This window comes from Pipra filicauda, unplaced genomic scaffold, assembly GCF_003945595.2.
Source record: "Pipra filicauda isolate LSUMZ 115617 unplaced genomic scaffold, ASM394559v2 scaffold206_size1356665_pilon, whole genome shotgun sequence".
Taxonomy (NCBI): domain Eukaryota; kingdom Metazoa; phylum Chordata; class Aves; order Passeriformes; family Pipridae; genus Pipra; species Pipra filicauda.
In genome coordinates this window covers 642681-663494 of record NW_024104317.1, presented here as the reverse complement: position 1 = coordinate 663494, position 20814 = coordinate 642681, and the positions used below count along the sequence as shown (strand labels likewise).

The 20814-nt window shown below is 36.7% G+C and overlaps 1 protein-coding gene across 10 annotated transcripts in view; it reads right to left on the bottom strand.

The window, feature by feature from the left end:
- The window catches only part of ACAP2 (ArfGAP with coiled-coil, ankyrin repeat and PH domains 2), a 63948-nt gene that overhangs the window by 26447 nt on the left and 16687 nt on the right, over positions 1-20814 (bottom strand). For 6 of the 10 annotated variants that reach the window (XM_039380899.1, XM_039380902.1, XM_039380903.1 and 3 more), the window contains exons 3-11: positions 18547-18666; positions 17866-17919; positions 15256-15314; positions 14579-14762; positions 12237-12281; positions 11246-11341; positions 6773-6847; positions 5400-5411; positions 106-218 (exon numbers count right to left, since the gene is read on the bottom strand). In XM_039380899.1, the coding sequence (XP_039236833.1) occupies positions 106-218; positions 5400-5411; positions 6773-6847; positions 11246-11341; positions 12237-12281; positions 14579-14762; positions 15256-15314; positions 17866-17919; positions 18547-18666 (758 nt within the window). The remainder of the gene's footprint in view (positions 1-105; positions 219-5399; positions 5412-6772; positions 6848-11245; positions 11342-12236; positions 12282-14578; positions 14763-15255; positions 15315-17865; positions 17920-18546; positions 18667-20814) is intronic. The other 4 variants (XM_039380900.1, XM_039380904.1, XM_027738130.2 and 1 more) reach the window with 1 other exon arrangement.

Here is a 20814-nt window from a genome sequence, read left to right as displayed (position 1 = left end):
ACAAAGCTGTGGAATCAGAGAGTTACACAGATTTTAAGTCAGACCAGAATTCAGCTTACCAAGCAGTGTCTTTATAAGCAGCAAATAGAGATTCTCAATAATTACCTGTTCCAAGTCTTGAAGGCATTGCTGGCTCGCTTAAACAGATAACCTTCCATTACAATACCATTGGCTGCATCTACATTGTATTCTAGTTTTGTATCATCACTGGAATAATCCTAGGACAAAGGAACAAGACAAGAAAAAGACACTGCAGTTTCAAATGAAATTTCAAGTATGGGCAGTACTATTGTCAAAGAGTAAACATATCTAGGAATGATGTTTTGCTTGCAACACTTAATAGTCAAACCATGACTCAGTCCCTGAAGATTTTTTTTTAAATGCAGTTTTAGGAGATCAGAACACTGAAGATTTTTACTTTACCTGTACACAAGGGGAATTTCTTGCTCAGGTGTTGGTGACCTCTACAGAGGGCAAACATTGCTAACAGAGCATCTCATTTGAGCAGCTTCAACTGCTCAAGTGATCTCACATATATTCCCAAGAAGAGGGACAGCAAAGCACAGGAAATAGGGCAATGAAAGTCAGGAATCAAAACTGAAAAACAGCTGCAGCCTGTTGCAGACACCTGAATAAAGCCAGTTGTGCTTCAGCATTTCCTTCAGCTCTGTCATCTTGACAATTGAGCTGAACATGAATTTAGAAGACAAGTAATCAAATAAAGATGATGCCATCAGTTAACTCTAAATTAAAGCAGTTACAGTGCTGGAAATGATGACAAGAACTTGGTAATTTTTCCTTTATGATCTTGGATAAGATTAGGAAACTACAGGTAGGACAAGGGAATATACATTTTCATCAACCTAATAAGAAATAACATCAGCTAATAACAGTTAATAGCAGTTTTACAAATTTTAGAAGGCTGACTGCTTCACATCTCCAGCAAAGGCAGATTAGACTAAGTAATAATACATGTGGTGATCATTTGCTTTCACATCTCATTGAAAACAGCATGGACTCTTCCCAGGGAGGTAGAGTTCAGATATTCAGTGAGTGGGAGGCTAACAGCTACTAGGGGTGCATGAAAATGGAATGGAATCACATAATTTATCATATGCTATGTCCAGATATCAAAATAACATACATGCTGTAATTTAATTTCACTGTTAGTACAATATATCCTAAAGTAGACTAGCAACATATGGCTTCTTCCCCTTTACAAGGGCATAAGAGACACATCACTGAAAATTAGCTTTCAGAAAAAAAAAAATGAACAGGTTAAATACTGAAGATACAGAACATTTTGTAATATCACTCTCCTGAACCTTCAGCAGTTACTTATTTTACATTGCAAACATCAGCTTTGTGTGAAAAGTGTATCTGTAAGTCTGTTTTGCACTTTGCTCCTTAGGAATTTATCTATGTACAAGAGGAAAAGAGGCAATTACAAAAAAAAGAAATAAAAGGTAATCAGCTTCAAAACCAACATCAGCAGCCCTATGTAACAGCCCGGGCTGCACACAACTTTTGTGCTACACATGATGTTTGCTCTTATACATGCAGATGGTTTGGTCCAACCCAAGGTTAATTAGACATGACAGTGAAATGGCTACAAATACTAAAATGGGGCCTTTAAACTCCCTGGTCAGCACAGCATAAATACCTTAAACTTACTCAGCGTTTTCAGCTAGTACCAATCTGAATAGATTAACTAAATTTGAAATGTTAAATCCAGATTATTTAACTGACAGATGATCAATGGAAGATGTCTGCATTTGTGCATTTATTATTCGGCATTTAATAACTTTGATTTTCTGCCTGTTTTGGAGATCAGAACATGCTGAATATAAAAGACTTAATGTAAGCACAAACACCTAAGTATCATACTACAATTTTAATTTAGTATTTCACAACTTATGACACACACAAACTTTCTCAGTGTTAAAAACTCTTTTTGGTTTCTTATGCTCTCAAAAAAAAAAAAAAAGAAAACCACTATAAGCACAACTTTGACAGGCTGATGTCACATTCCCTCCCTCCCACAAAAATGATAAATTACTCTAACTTACCAGCTCCCAAACATAATGAAACCTGCTAAAGATTTGCATCTTCCTGCCTCAGTGATGCTTGCAACTCCTTGTCTAGTGAAAGACAACATACATTCCCTCAGTCTTTTCTGATCAAACTACTGTGTAATCACATTTTCCTTGGGGTTTGGAGAACTGCTGCAGAAAATGTAACTGTCTTTTCCAATGAGTCTTGATCCGTGCTTTGAAGACATAATACAAGTATGACAGGAAACCTTCTTTGGATTGTTTATCACGCCACAGTCTCAGTCCAAATTGTCTAAAACACTGACCCTTCCTCATGAAGTGCATTTAGTGTTATTTTAATGACTTCCCTGATTGAATTCCACCTTTATACAGCAAAAAAGACACAAGAGTATACAAACAACTGTTAAATAGCTTCCTAACTGCAGAGAGCAGACTACCAGCTCAAGGAGGAGGGAGTAAGGCTTCCATATGCTTTATCCATAAAACTTCATTAATAAAGTTGTGGTCAGGAAAAAGATGACCAACCAATCACAAAAAACCATGCCCCACTTCATTTCAATTACATGGATACAAGTAGGAAAAGAAACTAGATAAGCTGTATCTGATCTTATAGTCTCTGCTATTTTATAATTAAAAAATTGGAGAAAAGCAGTCACATTATAGTTTATTTTTAACTTGGTATATGGAAAAGTTTAGTGAATCATGAAGAATCATCAGGGGGTGGAGAGAAATACATCCATATCTTTCCAGTGTCCTGCATAAGAGAATCACATGTTAATAAACCCAGTCACTGTATGTGATTCAGAATTTTGTGTTCATTAAGCAGGTACACAACTGATAAATATTTTATTTTAAACATAATTTGTTTACTAATTAGGTGTCAGTTAGGGCTAAAGTACATTTCACCTAATCAGAACTAAGAAAATCAAGCCAGTATTATGCAAGTTACACTGAAGTGCTACATCACACATTTCATTCAGATTTGAAAGAAGAAACATCTATGGATTCTATTCTGACACTCGTTTTTCATGGTTGGCTGCTACTGGAAAACAAACATGTACAAGTGGGTTATATAAGTGAAGCATACAGCATGTTTTCAATGCCTTTTTTCCCCCTCTTTTTCTTTAAATGTCCATGAGGTACAGCAAACCAGCTGGAAACGGAAAAACAACTTTCATCTCCAGAAATAATACTAATCCGGTGTGTCACAGAACACTTAATATTCCTGACAGTGTTTCAGTGAATGCTTTTTCATATGAACATATCAATTCATCACACATACTTGATTCATTTCATAGCTTGCATGTTTTATGTTTCTCTACATACAATTCTCTTGTTACCAAAACAACCCCTCCCATGCTTTTCAGCAGCAGAGCTTTTGATTTACTTTCAACATGAAAATTGCTATCAGGTCATGAAAGCTGTTCAAGCCATTTTACCAGCAAATCTTAGGGACTGTATTTTAACACTGAGTCTTAACATTTATCTTAACATTGAATACGTTTTCAAAATGTTTTTTTACTCTAGAGATGCAGCATTTTAAAAGTTTTTTATAAGGGAAGTAAATGGGGGAGTGTAACTACCAAAGAAAACACTAACCTGAAAAGTTAGGCCGGAATATACTAAATAAAGGACAATAATTGTGCAAACCCCCCATTCAGAAAGTTGCTTCCATTCCATTCCCTTCCCCATCGATCAGCAAGAAATGTTTGTCATGCTTAAGCCAAAAGTCCCTCTAGAAAGGGCTTAAAACAACAACAGACACAACAAGTAACAAGGTTTTTAATCCAAGACAGAGAGAGAAGGCGAGAGCCTCACTGAGCAAACAAGTCACTTGAAACATGAGCACATCTTTGCTTTTGGAGGCAGGAATTAGTTTGCATTACTTCTCAACAGCAGTTCTGGTTCACGTGACTGTGGTAGCATCTGGTTTCCTACCACTTTGTTTACTCAAGATGTTAAAAATTTTCAAATCATTCTCACTCCAGCTGTTTCCTGACCAGTTTTTCGGAAGCAGATTTTTATTTTAATGAAAAAGGGATTTGAATAAAACGAAAACTATTTGAAGTTCAAAAGAAATAACTTTTCCTGTATTATTTCCCTTATTTTAGAACAAAATATTAGCTCTGTCACAAAACCAAAAAGCCATAATGCTGTTTACAGGTCCAAGTGACTTTTAAATTATTTCTTAATTCAATATGTTATTGCAGCAGTGGGCTGCAAACTGCTCACACAAAAGTAATGTCTTAAGTATTGTCACTGTGACATCACTCTTTTTTCCTATAAAAATATATTGCAAATATTTCCCAGAATGATGATGTCATTTCTAGATTAATTCATAGTATGTATTCCAGTTTAATATGGAAAAAATAATTTCTTACACTAAAGAAAATAAAATTGTTTCCTGCATATTTTCTGTGTCAATAGACCTGAACACTTAAAAGAAATAAAACAAACAAAAATCAGATATCAGCTCTCTTAAAAAAGAAATCACACTATATCGGTGAGATGGATTATTTAATTAGTGCAATTACTTTGCATGCATATGCACATATATGCAAACACAGGTAGTGGGTGGGTAGGTGTGTGCACATATGCACTTACCTATACATTTCAGAAAAGGAACTGTTCTTTATCCACACAATGAAGGAAAGGCATCATTCTGAAGCATTAGATTAAAACTTCAGTATATTAAATGCACATATACCTCGTGGGATATTCAACACAAGCAGCTTCAGAAGTTTCAGTTTTTATAAAACATGGAAAGATTTGGGAATGTATGTCTAAGAGGCAACACAGTAGAAAGCAACATGACAAGACATGGGAGCAGAGAATAGAGTTGCCATCTGGGTCAAACTGACCAGATGACAAATAATGATACAAAGAACAAGATCCAAAGTCTAAGGCAGTTCTCATCCTGATGAGCTGGAAACTAACTTTGTGTGAAGGTTGGGAAAAGCAAGTAGGAGGAGACAAAACCAGACAACATGATTTGAATAAGAATCCAAGAAAATGACTGGACAAGCTATAAGAGCAATCTCCAAGAAAGCACAGTCTAGGCATTATCATCACAAAAATGCAACAGTGACTGACAAGAACAGGAGACAACACACACAACTCGAGACACAGAATTTAAGAGGGCAACATACAATACAATCTGACTGCCCTGATTATATTTTAGAGACAGCCTTGTCAGTTAAAGCAAGCAACAATATAAGTAACCTCATTGTGATTGCCATTTGTACTAGAAATCAAGAACATTTATATTACACACAGATACGACTTATCGAGTTTCATGAAGCTTAAAAGTTTCAGTGATATTTGATACTACTAAAAATAGTTTACCTGTAAGGCAGCCTTAAGCAGCATTTGAAGAAAAAACAAAGACTGTAAACACCAACCATAATTCACAGTAAGAAGTTATTATTCCTATGGCTAATTAAAAGATAATTGCTCATAACTTACATACTTCACCAAGCACCACTGTTCTCTAACAGTAAACTCCTCAACTAGTGCCCATTCCTAAAACTAGGCCTATTAAGCCCAAACAAATTAAAATTTGAATTTCAATGTTAATTCTCCAGTTCCATCTCTTTCCCACTTCGCCCTCTTTCTTCCCTTTCCTTTCCTGTTATCTCCTGTCTGCCTCCAAACACAGCACATCAGGACTGTCCTAAACTCCATCATCACATCTGCTCGATTTCACAGCAATCCTATTGTTTCCCACCAATTCCTGAAGGAATGACAGGATGAACCAACAAAAATGTTTTCAGCAACCAAAAATGTTACCTTTTCCCATTAGTATTAATATTGGCTCCTACTAAGGCTACCTCAATTATAATCTCCACTTGCTTTCATTTCTGAATTTATTTACTCGTCAGATTTCAATTACATTGAGCTTTTTTTTTTAAATTTATGCCATCTGAATGGATACAGAACATATTTGAATGAGAGTAAGAAGTGTAGCATTACCTTTAAACTGGTATCTAATCCCTTTCAAAAGTACCTGCAGTATTAGCTCACTACCAGAGTTCAGTGGAAATATTTTTAACTTCTAGTATTATACCTGCAAAACCAATACTGACCTAGAGCTTCTGAAACATCCAAACAACAGAAGTCATTTCCCCCCTCAACATAAACTATCTACATTTTTCTCAACAAGCAAAAGGAAGAAAATTATTGCACATAAAAATCTTCCCAAAGCAGGAATCCAATGTTATCACTTTCATATTTGTGTACAGTTAAACCCATGCATTACACAGCCTTTCCAAAAGTTCACTTTTGCTCTTTATATGCGACAGCAGCTGCCACACCACCTCAAAGTGCTGCACTCATATTTGGCACAGCCCAAAGTGCTGTGTATGTGTGTGACTGTAGGGCTGTGCAGCACACACACCTCTTCTACAGACACACAGCAGGGAATCACAGCAACTTGTACAACTGCATTGAATCCAAGATGTAACTGAAATGTTAGAATCCCAGCATTTGAATAAATTATACTGTTCTATTCATGTTTCAGTAAAAACATAATATTTGGTTCTGTAAAACAAAATTAATATCTCCAATCTGACCCTGTGCTTACTGATGTGTAAATCTGTCTCTCTGCACTAAAAGATACCATCCCTCACAGTTCTGATGCAGAGATGCAAACTGCTGGGAAGAGATGCTACAGATACAAAAATGTGTGTGCAGCCTGCCTTTTATATTCTCTCAAGTACCTTTTGTTGAATAGTGGAGTGCTTTTGCTCCATATCTCTCTTCTCCTTTGCAGCATCTACAGCCAACTGATCCAGCTGTAAAGAGAAACAGAAAATTGGATCTTTAGATATCACAAGAAATTTAGCTCAGTAGATTTCATAATGCTGACAAAAAAAAAAGAGAACACATTATGTCTAGACACTGCACGACTTTTATTTTATTTGCATAGTATAATTACTTCTTTGTCACAAAGTGTTTACCTTGTATAACCACTGAAGCCTCGTTTAAAGCACTGCACTACCATCCTGAATTAACCTCTACAGAGGTGTACATTTCTTGTAGGCACTAGAGGGAATGTTTCAAAGAACAGCATGGTGCCAAGCACAGCAACTCTGCACCGCATTGGTGCTCAGCCTCCGAGGGGGATGACTCAGGCTTTAGCTGCTCCTGCTGGCCTTTGCAGCAGCACTGGCAGGAGCAGCAGAAACTACAAGGAGCAAATGACAGGGATTTTTCCCTCCACAAAGCAGGGGAACTGCCTCAACCAGGCTTTTGCATAGATAGTTTTGATCAGGTCACCAACAGTGTTTGAGCAAGATTCCTGGAAATCTTAGGTAAAGGCATTCAAATTGTTTCTAGTTTCAGAAATAACAATATGATTTTGAAAAGAAGAGAGACTGTCACAGTATTTAAGTTGGCATCCTTACAGTGATAATAAAAAAGCCCCAAAACTTGCTGCAAGCATTTCTCTAGCACTACCACATAAACCTTTTCCTTATAAAAACAGAAAACAAAACAAAACAAAAAAACGCAGGAAATTTTACAGAACCAAATATCCTGTATGAGAACGTATGTTTGGTTGGGGGTTTCTGTGGTTTTTTTGTTTGGTTGGGGGTCTTGTTGTTGTTGTTTTTGTTTAGTGGGTTTGCTTCTTTTGTTTTTGTTTTATGCTTGTTTGTTTTTTACAGATTTTCATGTTTAAATAAGAAATGCAGTGGACAGGCAGATGCTGCCTGAAAGACCAGTTAGCTTGGTACTTACGCGACAGGAATCTGATGAACTCCTTTATCCAGCCTGTAATACAAGCCTGCCACTAACCCAGTCCCAGCATCTCACTGACTAACCATGCCGATGCAATGCTGAGCACAGTGCACAGCCTGCAGCTTTCCATCTGTGGGACAGACCTGGCTCTGCTCCAGGCCTAGAACGAGAAGACCAGGAACAGGGAGCAGCACCAGCTTTCCAGCTAAGTCAGTCACGTGGCAGAAGGCACAGTGTGACTAACAGAACCTCTAATCCACACACAAATAGGATTGCCTCCACCCACTCTCAGAAGTGACAAGCCCTGCCAACCCTGGCCATTTCCCCAGTGTTTTATTTCCCCTGCTTGACATGACATAAATGAGAAAAGAAGTGACAGTAACAGGCTCTTACACCCTTGTGCCAGACAATCCCCAACAATTACGGAGCCACCAGATAGCTGGGACATCTGGATCCAATTCCACACTCTGTTACCTTCCTTAACTCCTCTCTCCCTGTCTTCCTCTCTGGCTCAAAAGGCCACACCAGCACTTTCACACCTTACAGGTATTTGTGAACATGAAGACATTGAAGACTGAAGTATTCAGATGTCACATTTATGTAGCTATAGGACTTAAAAATGACACAAGAGCCTCTAAAACAGAGACTGGGATGCCATTGTTCTCAAAGACTATTTTGCACCAAGAACCCTTGGGAATAAAGATGAGAACTGATCTAAAGGCTGTTCAAAACTTCATAGGAATCCAGTTTCTTGCTAAAACTTCAGATTCAGGAATCTGCACATGGCCCCCCAGAAATTCCTCCTCCTACCCAGTTAGATGAAACAAAAGACAGCCACATTCAGATAGGGCAATTACCTCTAATTTATCTTAAATACAAGTGTTTGAGGATATATTTACCACAGCATAAGTGCCAAAACAAAGTTTTAACAGCAGCTCATTCCATCATTTTTTTACTATAAAGTACAAAGTTCTACTATAAAAATAAAGTTATTTTTTTACTATAAAGACAGCATTGCATCATTCCTGTTTGAAAGCTCAAATCAGAATTCCTTCCTTTTCACTCAGGTGAGCAGCACACCAACTGTCTTAAAAGAGACTAACAGCATACAACTATCAAAAGCTGTAGCATATCACATAACTAAAAATAAACTATCAAAATCCCAGTTATTATACCATTACTGGGTATTTCTCAAAAAATTAGGTTTTTCAAACTACTGCATTTACTGGCAAATGTATTTTTATAAACATAGTGCTGTAGGCGGTATTCTGTAGAGAATTAAGTCAGACTAAAATGTTTAGCTTTTTGAATAGTCATCTCAATGAAAATTCAATTACACTTTCTTTTTAAGATAACCACATTTCACATGAAAAGTGCCAAATTCCATAATTTCCATGCAAAAGCTCATATTACTCTTCTGTGTCATTGAAGATTCCCCTACAATGATCTCATTCACAGGGGATCCTACCCCGACCAGAAAGCAAAACTGCTCAATCCTACTTCATCATGTAAAACAGTTATTTGAAAACATAAAGAAAAAGAATTCAAAAATTATAACTACACTATTCAAGAACACTTCAATTTTATTTCAGGTGCTGTTAAACCTTGTAATTAAGATCATATATGAAGTTTACCTGGGAAAGAAAACTCACTCACCAACAGAAGGAATCTAACAGTGTTGTCACAAAAATCCAGCAAATCCCAATTATGTCACACACACTTTCTTAGAGACAGAAGCTTCAAGCAGTATCAACTGCAAAGCCATTAACTGTTAAACTTTCAACAGTTATTTACAAGCCTGCTTCTGTCATGAAAAATATCCGTTACTTAAATGCCAAGGTCTGCCACAAAAGAACAATTGTACAACTTCAGGGTCTTCAGTCCATCCTGCTCTAATTGCAATGTATTTAAAACATTCTCAGCTTCGGATTTGCTAAATTTAACTCCTTCAGTTGCTATGATACCAGCACCAAAATCAATGTTACACAGTGCTCCTTACCAGAGCAAGCAAAAGCATGACCAGACATTCAAAAATAACCTTGTGTTTTCTTGCTCCAATCATGTCAATGAAATGGAAAAACTGAAGCCTGGTCAGCAGCATAAACCACTACCAACTCCATAGGTTTGTTTCCTTTCCCCTTCCCTCTTCCACAGAGGTACAGGACACACATTTTATGTTACCAAAACACTCCAGTTCAACAATTACAACCCAAACCAGAAGGATGTGAAAGAATAAAGGGCACAACTAAGGAAGGGTAACATGCACCTGAACTGTTCAGGTGCCACTATTATGGCAAACACTGATGTGTTTCTTCTACAAGGAGTTAAGACCCACAGTAACCCGACTGGGGACTTGTCTCGCAGAAAAATAACTATTCGGACATTGGATTACTGGGAGTTATTTTCTACAGTTCCCAATTTGCTTCACTGTACAGACACAAAAGCAGGTTGAGGGGCACAGAGGACAACAGTGTGGTGGCAGGAATAACCAGATCAGAACAATGTAATTTCTTAGACATTCAGGGACACATCTACTCAAGATAAATGTAAATAAATGTTTGCTGTCATTTACTTGCTTTTGTACCTGGAGAGACACTTAGAATTTGGGTTGGCGGCGTGGTGTATCTGGTTGGGAAGTGGCAATAAAGGAGTTTCTATCAGAGCACTTGTTACAAGTCCTCAGATGTAGGCAAATAAAAAGTGTTGTATTTTCAGGCCCATTTAACTTGCACTGAAAACAAGTCAAGACACTGCTGAGTCTTCTTCCTGTACCACAGACATACATTCGAATCTCATATGCTGTAATCTATTTCTATAACCATTTTCAATGTCTCTTGTGTGCAGTTGGCAGTGGTCCATCTAACCTTCTCATGAGTCCCTCACTGAAAACCCAGAAGCTGAAATTGCTTGTTCTTAAACGTAAACAACAAAAGTGGGCAAGAAGGATTCCATGTAGGAACTCAATTTTGCACCACTTATTAAAATCAGACTTCCATTTTATGGTCTAAGTTGCTAACACTGAAGTTATTTTTGCACACATCAAAGTTTAATTATGCACACCACATAATTTATACAGTAAATAAAGCACACGAGTGGAAGGAAAACCTAATCTACTTTTTATTATTAAATATATTTATAACATGGGTCATATACAAAAATTAAAAAAAAGAAATACCTCAGTGTCCTGGATACCACAGGGTACTTCAAAGAGCACTCCTGGCTATTTTTAAGTAAGTAAATCCTAAAGGCAGCATTAATTTTAGTAAATGGACAACTTTCAGTTTGTAACTGGTTTCATTCAAGCCATTTACAGTATGTTTTTATGCTTTGCCTTTATCATACCACAGTTCCCCTTTTGTTGAATAAATCTATGATGTACCTGATACATAGGCATATATCAGGTTTTCATCCATGCCAGCATATAGTTATGAATTTTTAAAATAATTTGTTACCTGTGCACCAAGATCTTTCATATAGGGCTCAAGTTCACTAAACAGATCATAGCCTTGATGGAAAAAAGCCAGATGTGCATACATAAATGACAGCATCTAGAAGGGAAAAGTAAATATTTATTCTTTTAAAAAAATACATCAGATATCATGTAAACACATCACTTAAGTAACCCACATGAAACCAACTTAAAATACAATTCCAGGTTTAACTTCTGCTCTTGTGTCCTGATAATTTTACAGCAATACCTCATAGAGCTTCCAGTGTTGTAAAATAAATGTGAAAGGTAAAGGCAGCAAAGAACCAGGCCAAAAATCTCAGAAATCAGTTGATGGGATTAACCCCATGAGCAAAACAAAAGAAATCTACTTATGGGCAGAAAATTACTTCTAATTCATGTCAATTTTATTATCTCCTGTTTAAAGGAATTAAGAAAATTATGGGAGGAGCAACTTTAGACATTTGATAGAAAAGCACCATTTAGTTTGTCAGTCCCTACCTCAATAAACTTTTTACAGAGATAATGTGAAACAGAAAAGGGAATACAATCAGAAGAAAATTGGCATGCAGATATAGCTGTTTATTAATTTAGCAGATACCATACTATTTATATTAAAAATTATCCTCTTCTTAGAAAGAGTTGAATCCCTCTTAGAATAGTAGTAATAGATTGTAAGTAGTACTTATTGTTTATGAAGTAATGTACCAGACCTAAACAGCAGAATTCTTGGCAAAGTTTCACTTTAACCGTGAAACCCAGCAGTGAAAATCTAAAAAAGTGTTCAAATCTGAACCAAAAGGACTGTCAAAAGCAGTTAAACATGTACACCCAGTCATGGTAATGGTCAAAATGACTGTCAGCAAATTGCTAAATGTACCAATAATGCTTTGATGAGTAACAGGATCAAGTTTTTAACATATTGTTTTATGGTCACATTTTTAATTTTAGATGTGTGTAAATATTTTCTATGTAGAACATAAAGTGCATCTCACCGATTTTAAGATTTCTGCTCTCCTTTTAGATTGAAGAACATTGATCTAGAAAAAAAGAACAAACAAGCAACTTATTTTATTCTATTTTTGCAATTTTTCCCCAAAAAAGTAAACTTCAAATTACTTCCAAATAATCATATCAAAGCTTAAAACATTGGAAGAAGATAACATCAGACTTCACAAAGCACTTTCAAAAGAAGATGCATTCTAGTTGTGCCACGATATCAAAATGATGCAACCAGAGAACACTTGCAAAGCTCGAATTTCACAGTGATAGTCACCATTTTCTTACACTGGAAGGGAGAATACAGGACACCACGTGCTGGCTAGAAGTAACATAATACACCTTTCAAGCTAGGAAAATAGGTACCCATTTCCAAGAGATTGAACTCAAGATGTTTCAAACAGCCTTTCTGACAGTGTGAGCTCAGCCAGCCCACCAACTTCCTAAAGAAGCTGCACTCAGCACCACTGCTGTCTGCTGCCAGGGGAGAGGAAAGGATGGGGGCATGGTTATTTTCTCCCCTCAGACTGACAGTGTTTAAGTGTCCCAAAAGTGGGATTATTGTCCCAGTCTCAGAAACAAGCATGATCATAACAGTTTCAATAAGTAACTTTCCATGTATATTTGTGCTTTTAAGCTATCTGAAGTCACTGACCAGTGGTGTTGCCCTAGGACTTAAGATTTCACATTCCATAGAAAAAAAATAACTGATTTTTTCCATTCATCCAGTTCCTCCATCTTCTTTGTTCCCTAATCTTTAAAGGTTGACATCCAGAACTACAGACTCTACTTGAAAAGCCCAGCTTAGCAGAAACATGCATGATTTTGTAATTTAACACCTCTATGTCAGTTTAAAATTCCAGCAAAAGAAATAAACTTACTGAAGATATAATCAAAACCAGACTGCACTTCTCTACTTAAGTGGTCAGTATTTTGGAAAACCTTCTGCAGCAAAAATAATTAAGATTTGTTTGTATAGAATAACCCCTCAACTTATGAGCAAAAAAAATTAAAATAAAATAAAAGAAAAGGTTTTGAATTACAATTTAAAGCCAATCTAGCTCCAAGGAGATCATAGTTGTGAAACCACTTTTTCAGAAGAGCCACCCAAGTAGAAAGAATTTCTAAAGCTGAATTCATTTTTGCCCACATTAATTAAGAGATGTTGAAACTTTTCCCTGTAACTTTAAATACATCTTTATCCCAGGAACTGCTCATACTTTGAACATACAGATTCCAGGAGACAATGCAGTTCCATGTACACACAAGAAACTGGCCTACTACAGTAATGACTGCCAGCTCCCCCCCCCACCATTTAGTGCATCACACCTGATAGCACAGATATTCCATTGGTACATAATTTACATGACTTTTTAAACACCAAAATTATCTTTGTTCTCAGTGCAAAAAAGACAGGAGTTCAGGTTCAGATTGACCACAGACCATCATATCTGTGCATGTGCCCGGGCTGATCAGTTCCACTTCACTTTACAGGTAATAATGCAAGCTATAGAACAGTTAATTAAGTTTTAAATAACTGACTGGACTGTCACAAATCAAGATGATAATGTCTAACATAGAATCAATTTAACTGTAAAGGGCTGTTCTGTGTTTGGTTATAGGAGAACATCAGGTCCATTTAGGAGCCCTCAACCTCTCGTCCCATCTGAGTTGCAATAATTCTGTTTTGCTGTAGCTGTGTGCAAGTATGAAACAGATGAATTTTAATTATCAAAAGAAAATTTATTACTGTATTACAGGATTCAAAGCAGTATGACAAAGAATACATCTCAACACTCTATGGGAGACCTGCACTAAAAAGTAAAAGGACAGTTCTAAGTTCTTGCCCTCCCATATGGCAAAATGCCAGACTTTGAGGCATCTAAACAACTTGGGTTTGTTAAATAAAAACCAAAGCTAACAGCTGAAATAGCCAACATCCTATATCAGAACTATTCAGGTAACTTGTATTTCCTAGGCTAGGTTAAAGGTTTTACTTCATATATATTAGCAATTACAGCATAATCAACTCATGAAACATTTAGGTGAATGTCAGGTAAATATGGGGATTTTTTCAAAATTAATGTTCAACTTGAAAATTAAACTGTGCCATTACAGTAAGAGCACTGAATACTGAAGAACCAAGCAATAAGAATGCATCAAGTAAATGAATGTTCCCTAGATTTTATTAAAAAAATAAGTTACTTGCAGATAAAGTTCTCCCTTTTTCACTCTCTGCACAGCTTCCAAGAAGCTTGCAACAAGAACTTCTAAAGGACACATCTCTAACAATATGTAACAAATGGTTTTGAAAAATAGCTGTAATTGTTGCACTTACCTGGAGAACATAATCCAGAGCTATGTGTCGGAAACACTTCCGAGTTGCTGTCAAAATATTGGTTGCTTCCTCTACTTCGTGCTGCTTATTTCTTTGAACTTGGGCATTTTTCACCAGAGCATTCTCTTTTTCTTCACTCACTTTTTCGAACTGTTTCTTTGCATCTTTAAATTTCCTAATATCTCTAAAGAAAAAGGAAAGGTGGATAACAAATTAATTCCAAAGCATGAAAAAGTGCTTAAAGCTACATTAGACAGACCATGTTCAAGACTGCCTTAGGTGGTTTCTCTGTTTTCATATTCTTCAATACATGCTTGGGTCAAATGGGAACTCACAAATTGTAACAGAAGCTTCTTAGTCTTTTCCGAGGAAAGGACAAAACTGACAAGTAAAGACACATCTCGTGCTTACTGGAGACAAGCTTTGGCCAGTACTTTCTCCCCCCAAGCTTAGACAATTACAAGTACTTAAGATCAGTAATTCATACTATTTCAATATTTCTGCAGCTGGATCTAGAGCCTCAGTGATCTGGGGTGATATCTGACAACTTTACTACACACTTCTCAATTTATGGCTGGATATTTGCAGGAAGGATGTTTCACCAACCCACTCAAAGCAAACGTTTTTAAATTCTACTTTACATATAATTTTCCCATTAAAAGTGCAAATGAACTTACTCTTTAACAAAAGTCTGAAGCTGTGTTTTAATTGATCTTTGGATTTGGTCAAAGAGAATCTGAAAGAAAAGCATTATTATGTAGGTCAGTAACTTAGAGCTATTTGTACTTTCTGATTTTAGATATACAAATGGTAATTATGCAGAACTAAATGAATTATTATTAAACCAATATTGGTGTCTCTAATACCAAAATATAACACCACCCCTTCAGAGTACTTTTGAAATAAATAAAATATAAAGAAGAAAATAAGGAAAACAAACTGAACACCTTTTGCTGGTCTTTTCTTAAAGACTATGGTTATAAGGGGAGATAAGAGCTCCTGGTATCCTATTCTCTCATCCTGACAATATGAGACATACCTACTTTCAAAGAATAAGTTTATTATGTTAATTGTACAGTAATAGTCTTTGAAGAAACAACTTTGAATGTTAAGTAACAACTCTTTTGCTTCTTACACTTTCACAATTTATCAACAATTAAGAGACAAATGAAACCATAGAAAGAACATGCCCTTAACTTCTGGCAAAAAACCCCACAGACTGAAATCAATGGTGAAAATGTAACATTCATGAGTAATTAGTACCATCTCCTTTACATAATATGTTTTTAAAAAAAACACCCACTATTGAACTGCTAAAAGGAAATTGTTAATTTTTCAAGGCCAAAGCACACCTGAATGTGAGAGAACTTGAATTTTCTCTTATGACCCCAGAAATTCTAACTGGGGAATGAAAACACACATCCCTTCAACCCTCATCTGCCCTCTGAGTTTTAGGATGGAATAGAACAGGTCAATGGCTACTGAACAAATCCTTTTGTCACTTCTTAACGTGCAGACAGCAAATGATGCCTCAATTTCCACCCCCTCTACACCTCCCATTCTGCATTACAGAAATAGGCAAGGCACCATCACAAAAATAAAGAGGTGAAAGAACATAAGGAAGCAGCAGTTGGCCCAGTTGAACAGAATCTCTTACAAAAGGTAAAGATCTTGAAGCATTAAATAATTCTATTGAAAGAGCAAGTCAAGAACTCAGTTTCAGGTCAAACAATGTTTTAAGTGTTCTCAGCCTTAGTTTCTCTTCACAGACTTTGGAAATGAGAAGCTATGCAATGCCAAGTACAAACAGCAAAACCTTTACCAGCTTGCCTTTTTTTTCTAGAAACACTGAAAGAGGGAAAACATGATTGAGTTTAAGTCACCCATTTACAGTGGTACTGTATCTTCCATCCAGTCTCTGTGTTTGGAGGTCTTCAAGACCAAATGGGATAAAAGCCTAAGCAACCTGCTCCAGCCTCAGATGACCCTGATTTCGGCTGGAAGTTGAACCATACAACTCCTGAGGCCCCCTCCAATCAGAATTGTCCTATATCTACCAGTAACACGCAGAAGATCTTGTTTGTACTCCCACTTTGGGAAACCAGAAAAACAGACAACTAGAATAGATAAAGAACTTCTTGACAAGCTGGTAGTCATGCTGGGATACTCCCACTGCTGACATTTAAGCTTGCCAGTGCCTGAGGAGTGCACCAATCAAGATCAATAACAAAAGACCATAACCAGATGGGAACTCAAATGATTAGAGGACTCCCAGAAATATGAGCCTTGCAATTCTGCTTACAGTAATGAAGAGAAAAAATGTGCTAGGCAGAAAAATACATAAACATCTTTTCCCCAAAAAGAACAGAAAGAAGTGCCCAGACCACAGTCTGACTGGATTTACAGCCTTTCTAACACACCACCTTTCATATACTCCAAGTTTAAGAAAGTCACTGTTTGCCATAAGCTGTCAAAGCTACTCCCCCACTGCTGACTCAGTGAAGATGCTGCATTAGGCTGGTTCCTGAACTTATTTGTAGCAAAACCTCATATGAAAAAACTGACAGTCATTCAGATCTCAGTGGGAGCATCTCCTACCTCTTTAACTTGGTCAACAGCAGAGTGACACTCTGAGCCAGGAAGCCCTGCAGGACCACAGCATGTCTGGCAAAGCATTACATCAGAGCCCCACAATGTGCCTCACTACTGATGTTTGTACCTTTTGGTAAAAGCCACTGTTCTACTCACTATGCCTGAGCACAGCAAGGGTATGGAGGGAAGAGAAACAGGACAGAACTCAGACTGGTCCTACTCAGATCTACAAGGAATCTTCTTTTAATATTCCCTGTTCTTTGCTTTCTTCCTTCAAACTGCCCAAAAGGCAGAGTTGTGCTGTGCCAAATTTTACCAAAGCAGTGAAGGAAGAGGAAGAAAATAGAAGAATGAATACATGCCTTTGGCTTTCAGGATACAACTCTTTAGAGTAAAACAAACAAACTAGTTTTCAATCCAGGCAAAACTGGACTTTCTGATGAACTCTGACGTGCTAAAAATCACTATTAGACTTAAGTCCTAGCATTTTCTACTTTCTCTACGCTTCTCTAAATCTGCAAATGAAAAATAAACCAAGACAAAAATCTACAGAGAAAGAGATATTTATAAATACTTGGTAGACAAAACATTAATAAAATATTTACAAGTATGAAATGAGAGATATTTAATACCACTTAAACCATGACTTTGCAAACACTATCAACAAGAAAACCTTTTCAGCTAGAAATACTCACATTGTGATAATTGATCATTTCCTGTAATGTATCAGAGAACTTTGTCAAACTGTTCTGTAAAGAGAAAATCAAAGTGGTTTAAATTAAGCCCTACGAAACACACAGCACAAAAGCAACATTTCAGAGGTTTACAGCTTTTCAGTAAATGACATGGAAATTCATTTGCCTTATAGCATGATTATTACACTAAAATCATTATGCTAGGAGACCATGGGAGTAATATCAAGTAAATTTATCACAGCTTCAAGGAACAAAAATGTTACTGCTACCTGTACATAAAATACCCAACTGAAGCAAAGCAGGAAAAATTAAAGTTGAGTAAATACTATGGAAGTTCACACAATCCAACACATTAATTTACAATATTTAATACTGCACTAGTTAATATTTTTCACATTTACAACTCTTACTCAAAAAAACTGGTTAATGTGTTGCAATCACTAGTACACACACTAACCTAATACCTATTTTCTGGAATTTGGAAGACCCCTTCCACTGCAGGTTAGAGGTGAAACTAAACACAGACACTTGCAGTGCACCACAGGCAAAAAACCTCACTCTTAAAGACAAAGAAAAAGGAGAAAAAAGGCATAAACTTCAACTACTTCTGTTGTCAACTGTTATATTTTACCCTTTTAAGTTTGTTTCTCTCCCTTCATTTTCAATTCTTAAGGAACTTACCTCAACCAATGCATCTTTAAAGGAATATTGTGCAAGGTCTCGAATTCCATTCATGAACTGCTTATTGGCTGTACAAAATGCTTTCCCAGTATCAATCATTGCAATACAAAGCTTCACCAGCTAAATTGAGGGAAAAAAGGAGAAAGCAGAAGGCTTTTTTTTGTTTGTTTTTTACACTATCTTATAAACATGAACACACTGAGCTTAATTAAGGCTTTGAAATACAGATTTGAAAAGTTTACTGCTAAGTGTACAGAGCCCTGGATTTTAAGAAAAGCTTTCTACTGTATAGTGACAGCTATAAAAATACTACTCTAGGTCAACTGATATGCCATTAGGAAGGTTACCACTCTTCATAAATTCTTTCATTTATTTTTCATTTATTTTTTATTTGTTTTATTGTTAACTAAGATTTTGCACATATTTCAAGAGAGAAATGGGGGCAAAAACCATAGCAACTGAAAAATTACTGTTTAGAACCCAAGCAAATACAAGGGTTTTGTGGTTTCCAAGTCAAAACCAACCAACCAAACAAAAAAGAAACCCACACCCGTTGTTTCATCTTGAGCCACTGGGAACACAGGCGCAGGAAAGCAAAGGGCTCTGTGCACAAAGCACAGCTGAAGAGAAATGGTTACACCTCAGAAGGTGAATTCATGTTTTCACTCATACAACAGACAAGTGTCTGATGGGTTTCCATCCCCACCATTCATTGCTTCGGGCAGCACCACAGCCCTCATGGTACTGCACAGTCTGACAGGAAGGTCCCCAGTACCTTGTGACGGATGTTTGCCCACTTTTTGAGCCATTCATGCACTGGGCCATTAATGAAAGAAAGAATGGTTAGTTCGATTGCCAAGGAGCTCTCTTGAGAAAGGGCATGTTATAATTGATTCCCCCATTCTAAACCAAACTGAGAATAAAATCAGAAGATTGAACCTTCACCTCTGAAAGATTTTTCAAGGATGTCAGACAAATTTTCATGAAAAGCAACACAGAAGTACTTGATCCTATGCTGGGGCAAAGAAATCACCCAAGTGTCCCTCCTGCCTTATTTACCCAGTAATTTTTGACTCAGATCCTCCTAGGAAAAGTAGAAAGCTGAGCATGATCTCCCGCATTCTGATGAATGGCTTGAACAATAGACAGAAAAATCACTACCAACATGAACCTTTTTCCTTCACTTCTGTTCACAAGCCTGAACTCAGTGTCCTTTCTTCCAGAGAGAAGAAAACTGCAGACAATGTAGCCCAAAGTCACAATTCTGGGACAATAAAACCCAGTTTAGTGTGAATAACTGAGCAGAAAAAGTTATCAACCTTGCCTAGACAAATCATTAACCTCAGGCCATAGTTAATTCAGCTCACAAAAGAAGCTTGGCTTTCAACTTCAGTGTTGTACTACAAGGCCCTGAATAATGCTCTTAAGGAATTTAAAAATTCTTGTCCCCAGAAATGACCCTTTTAGACTGATGGAAAAGTCAAACTTCCAAAATAGATTTTTCAGATCCTTCAGACTCCTGGAAAAGTCAAGCTTCCAAGATTTTTCGGATCCCTTAAATACTTCCAGTCTGACCTACCAAAACAGATTCATCATCCCTACAGTAAAAGTGTCTCTTATACCCATCAGTTTCACCAAGATTCACACCAAACCAAAATTAAGTTTCTTGAATTTATTTTGAAAGAGCAAATGGTTAGATTATTAACTACAAAAACTAGAAATATTACTACAAGAAGTAAACAAGAACACCAACTTTCTCTCTAGCTTTCTGCAGCCAACTCACAGCTGCAGGAATAAAAGTATGTATTCAAAAGGCAGCTAAGGAGGTGAGCAAATGACATCTGCCTGCCATGTGAAAATACAGACAAAAATAACTTTAAATGTTTAGCATAAAATGCAAAGGAAAGAAGATTTTATACAGATGAAACCCAAAAATAAGCCACTTTCAAAATATTAGCACAGAAAGAACAAAAGCCTCCAAAGGTGAGGAAAGCAACAAATGGACTGTAAGGTGCTGAAAAGATGCTATGCAAATTTTTTATACACGTGCATAAAGCATGACAAAAAGCAGGATGAATTTTATGGTACTTAAGTCCTCCAGACAGCAGTGAAGGATATATATATATATATATATATATATATATATATATATAAACCTGGCCTGTTGTGACTGTGCCTCAGATTACCAAAGAGAGAAGGCATGGACTTTAAAACAAAGAGTATCCAGATGTCCCCACAGTGTGCAGTTGTCATAAAACAGGCTCTGGA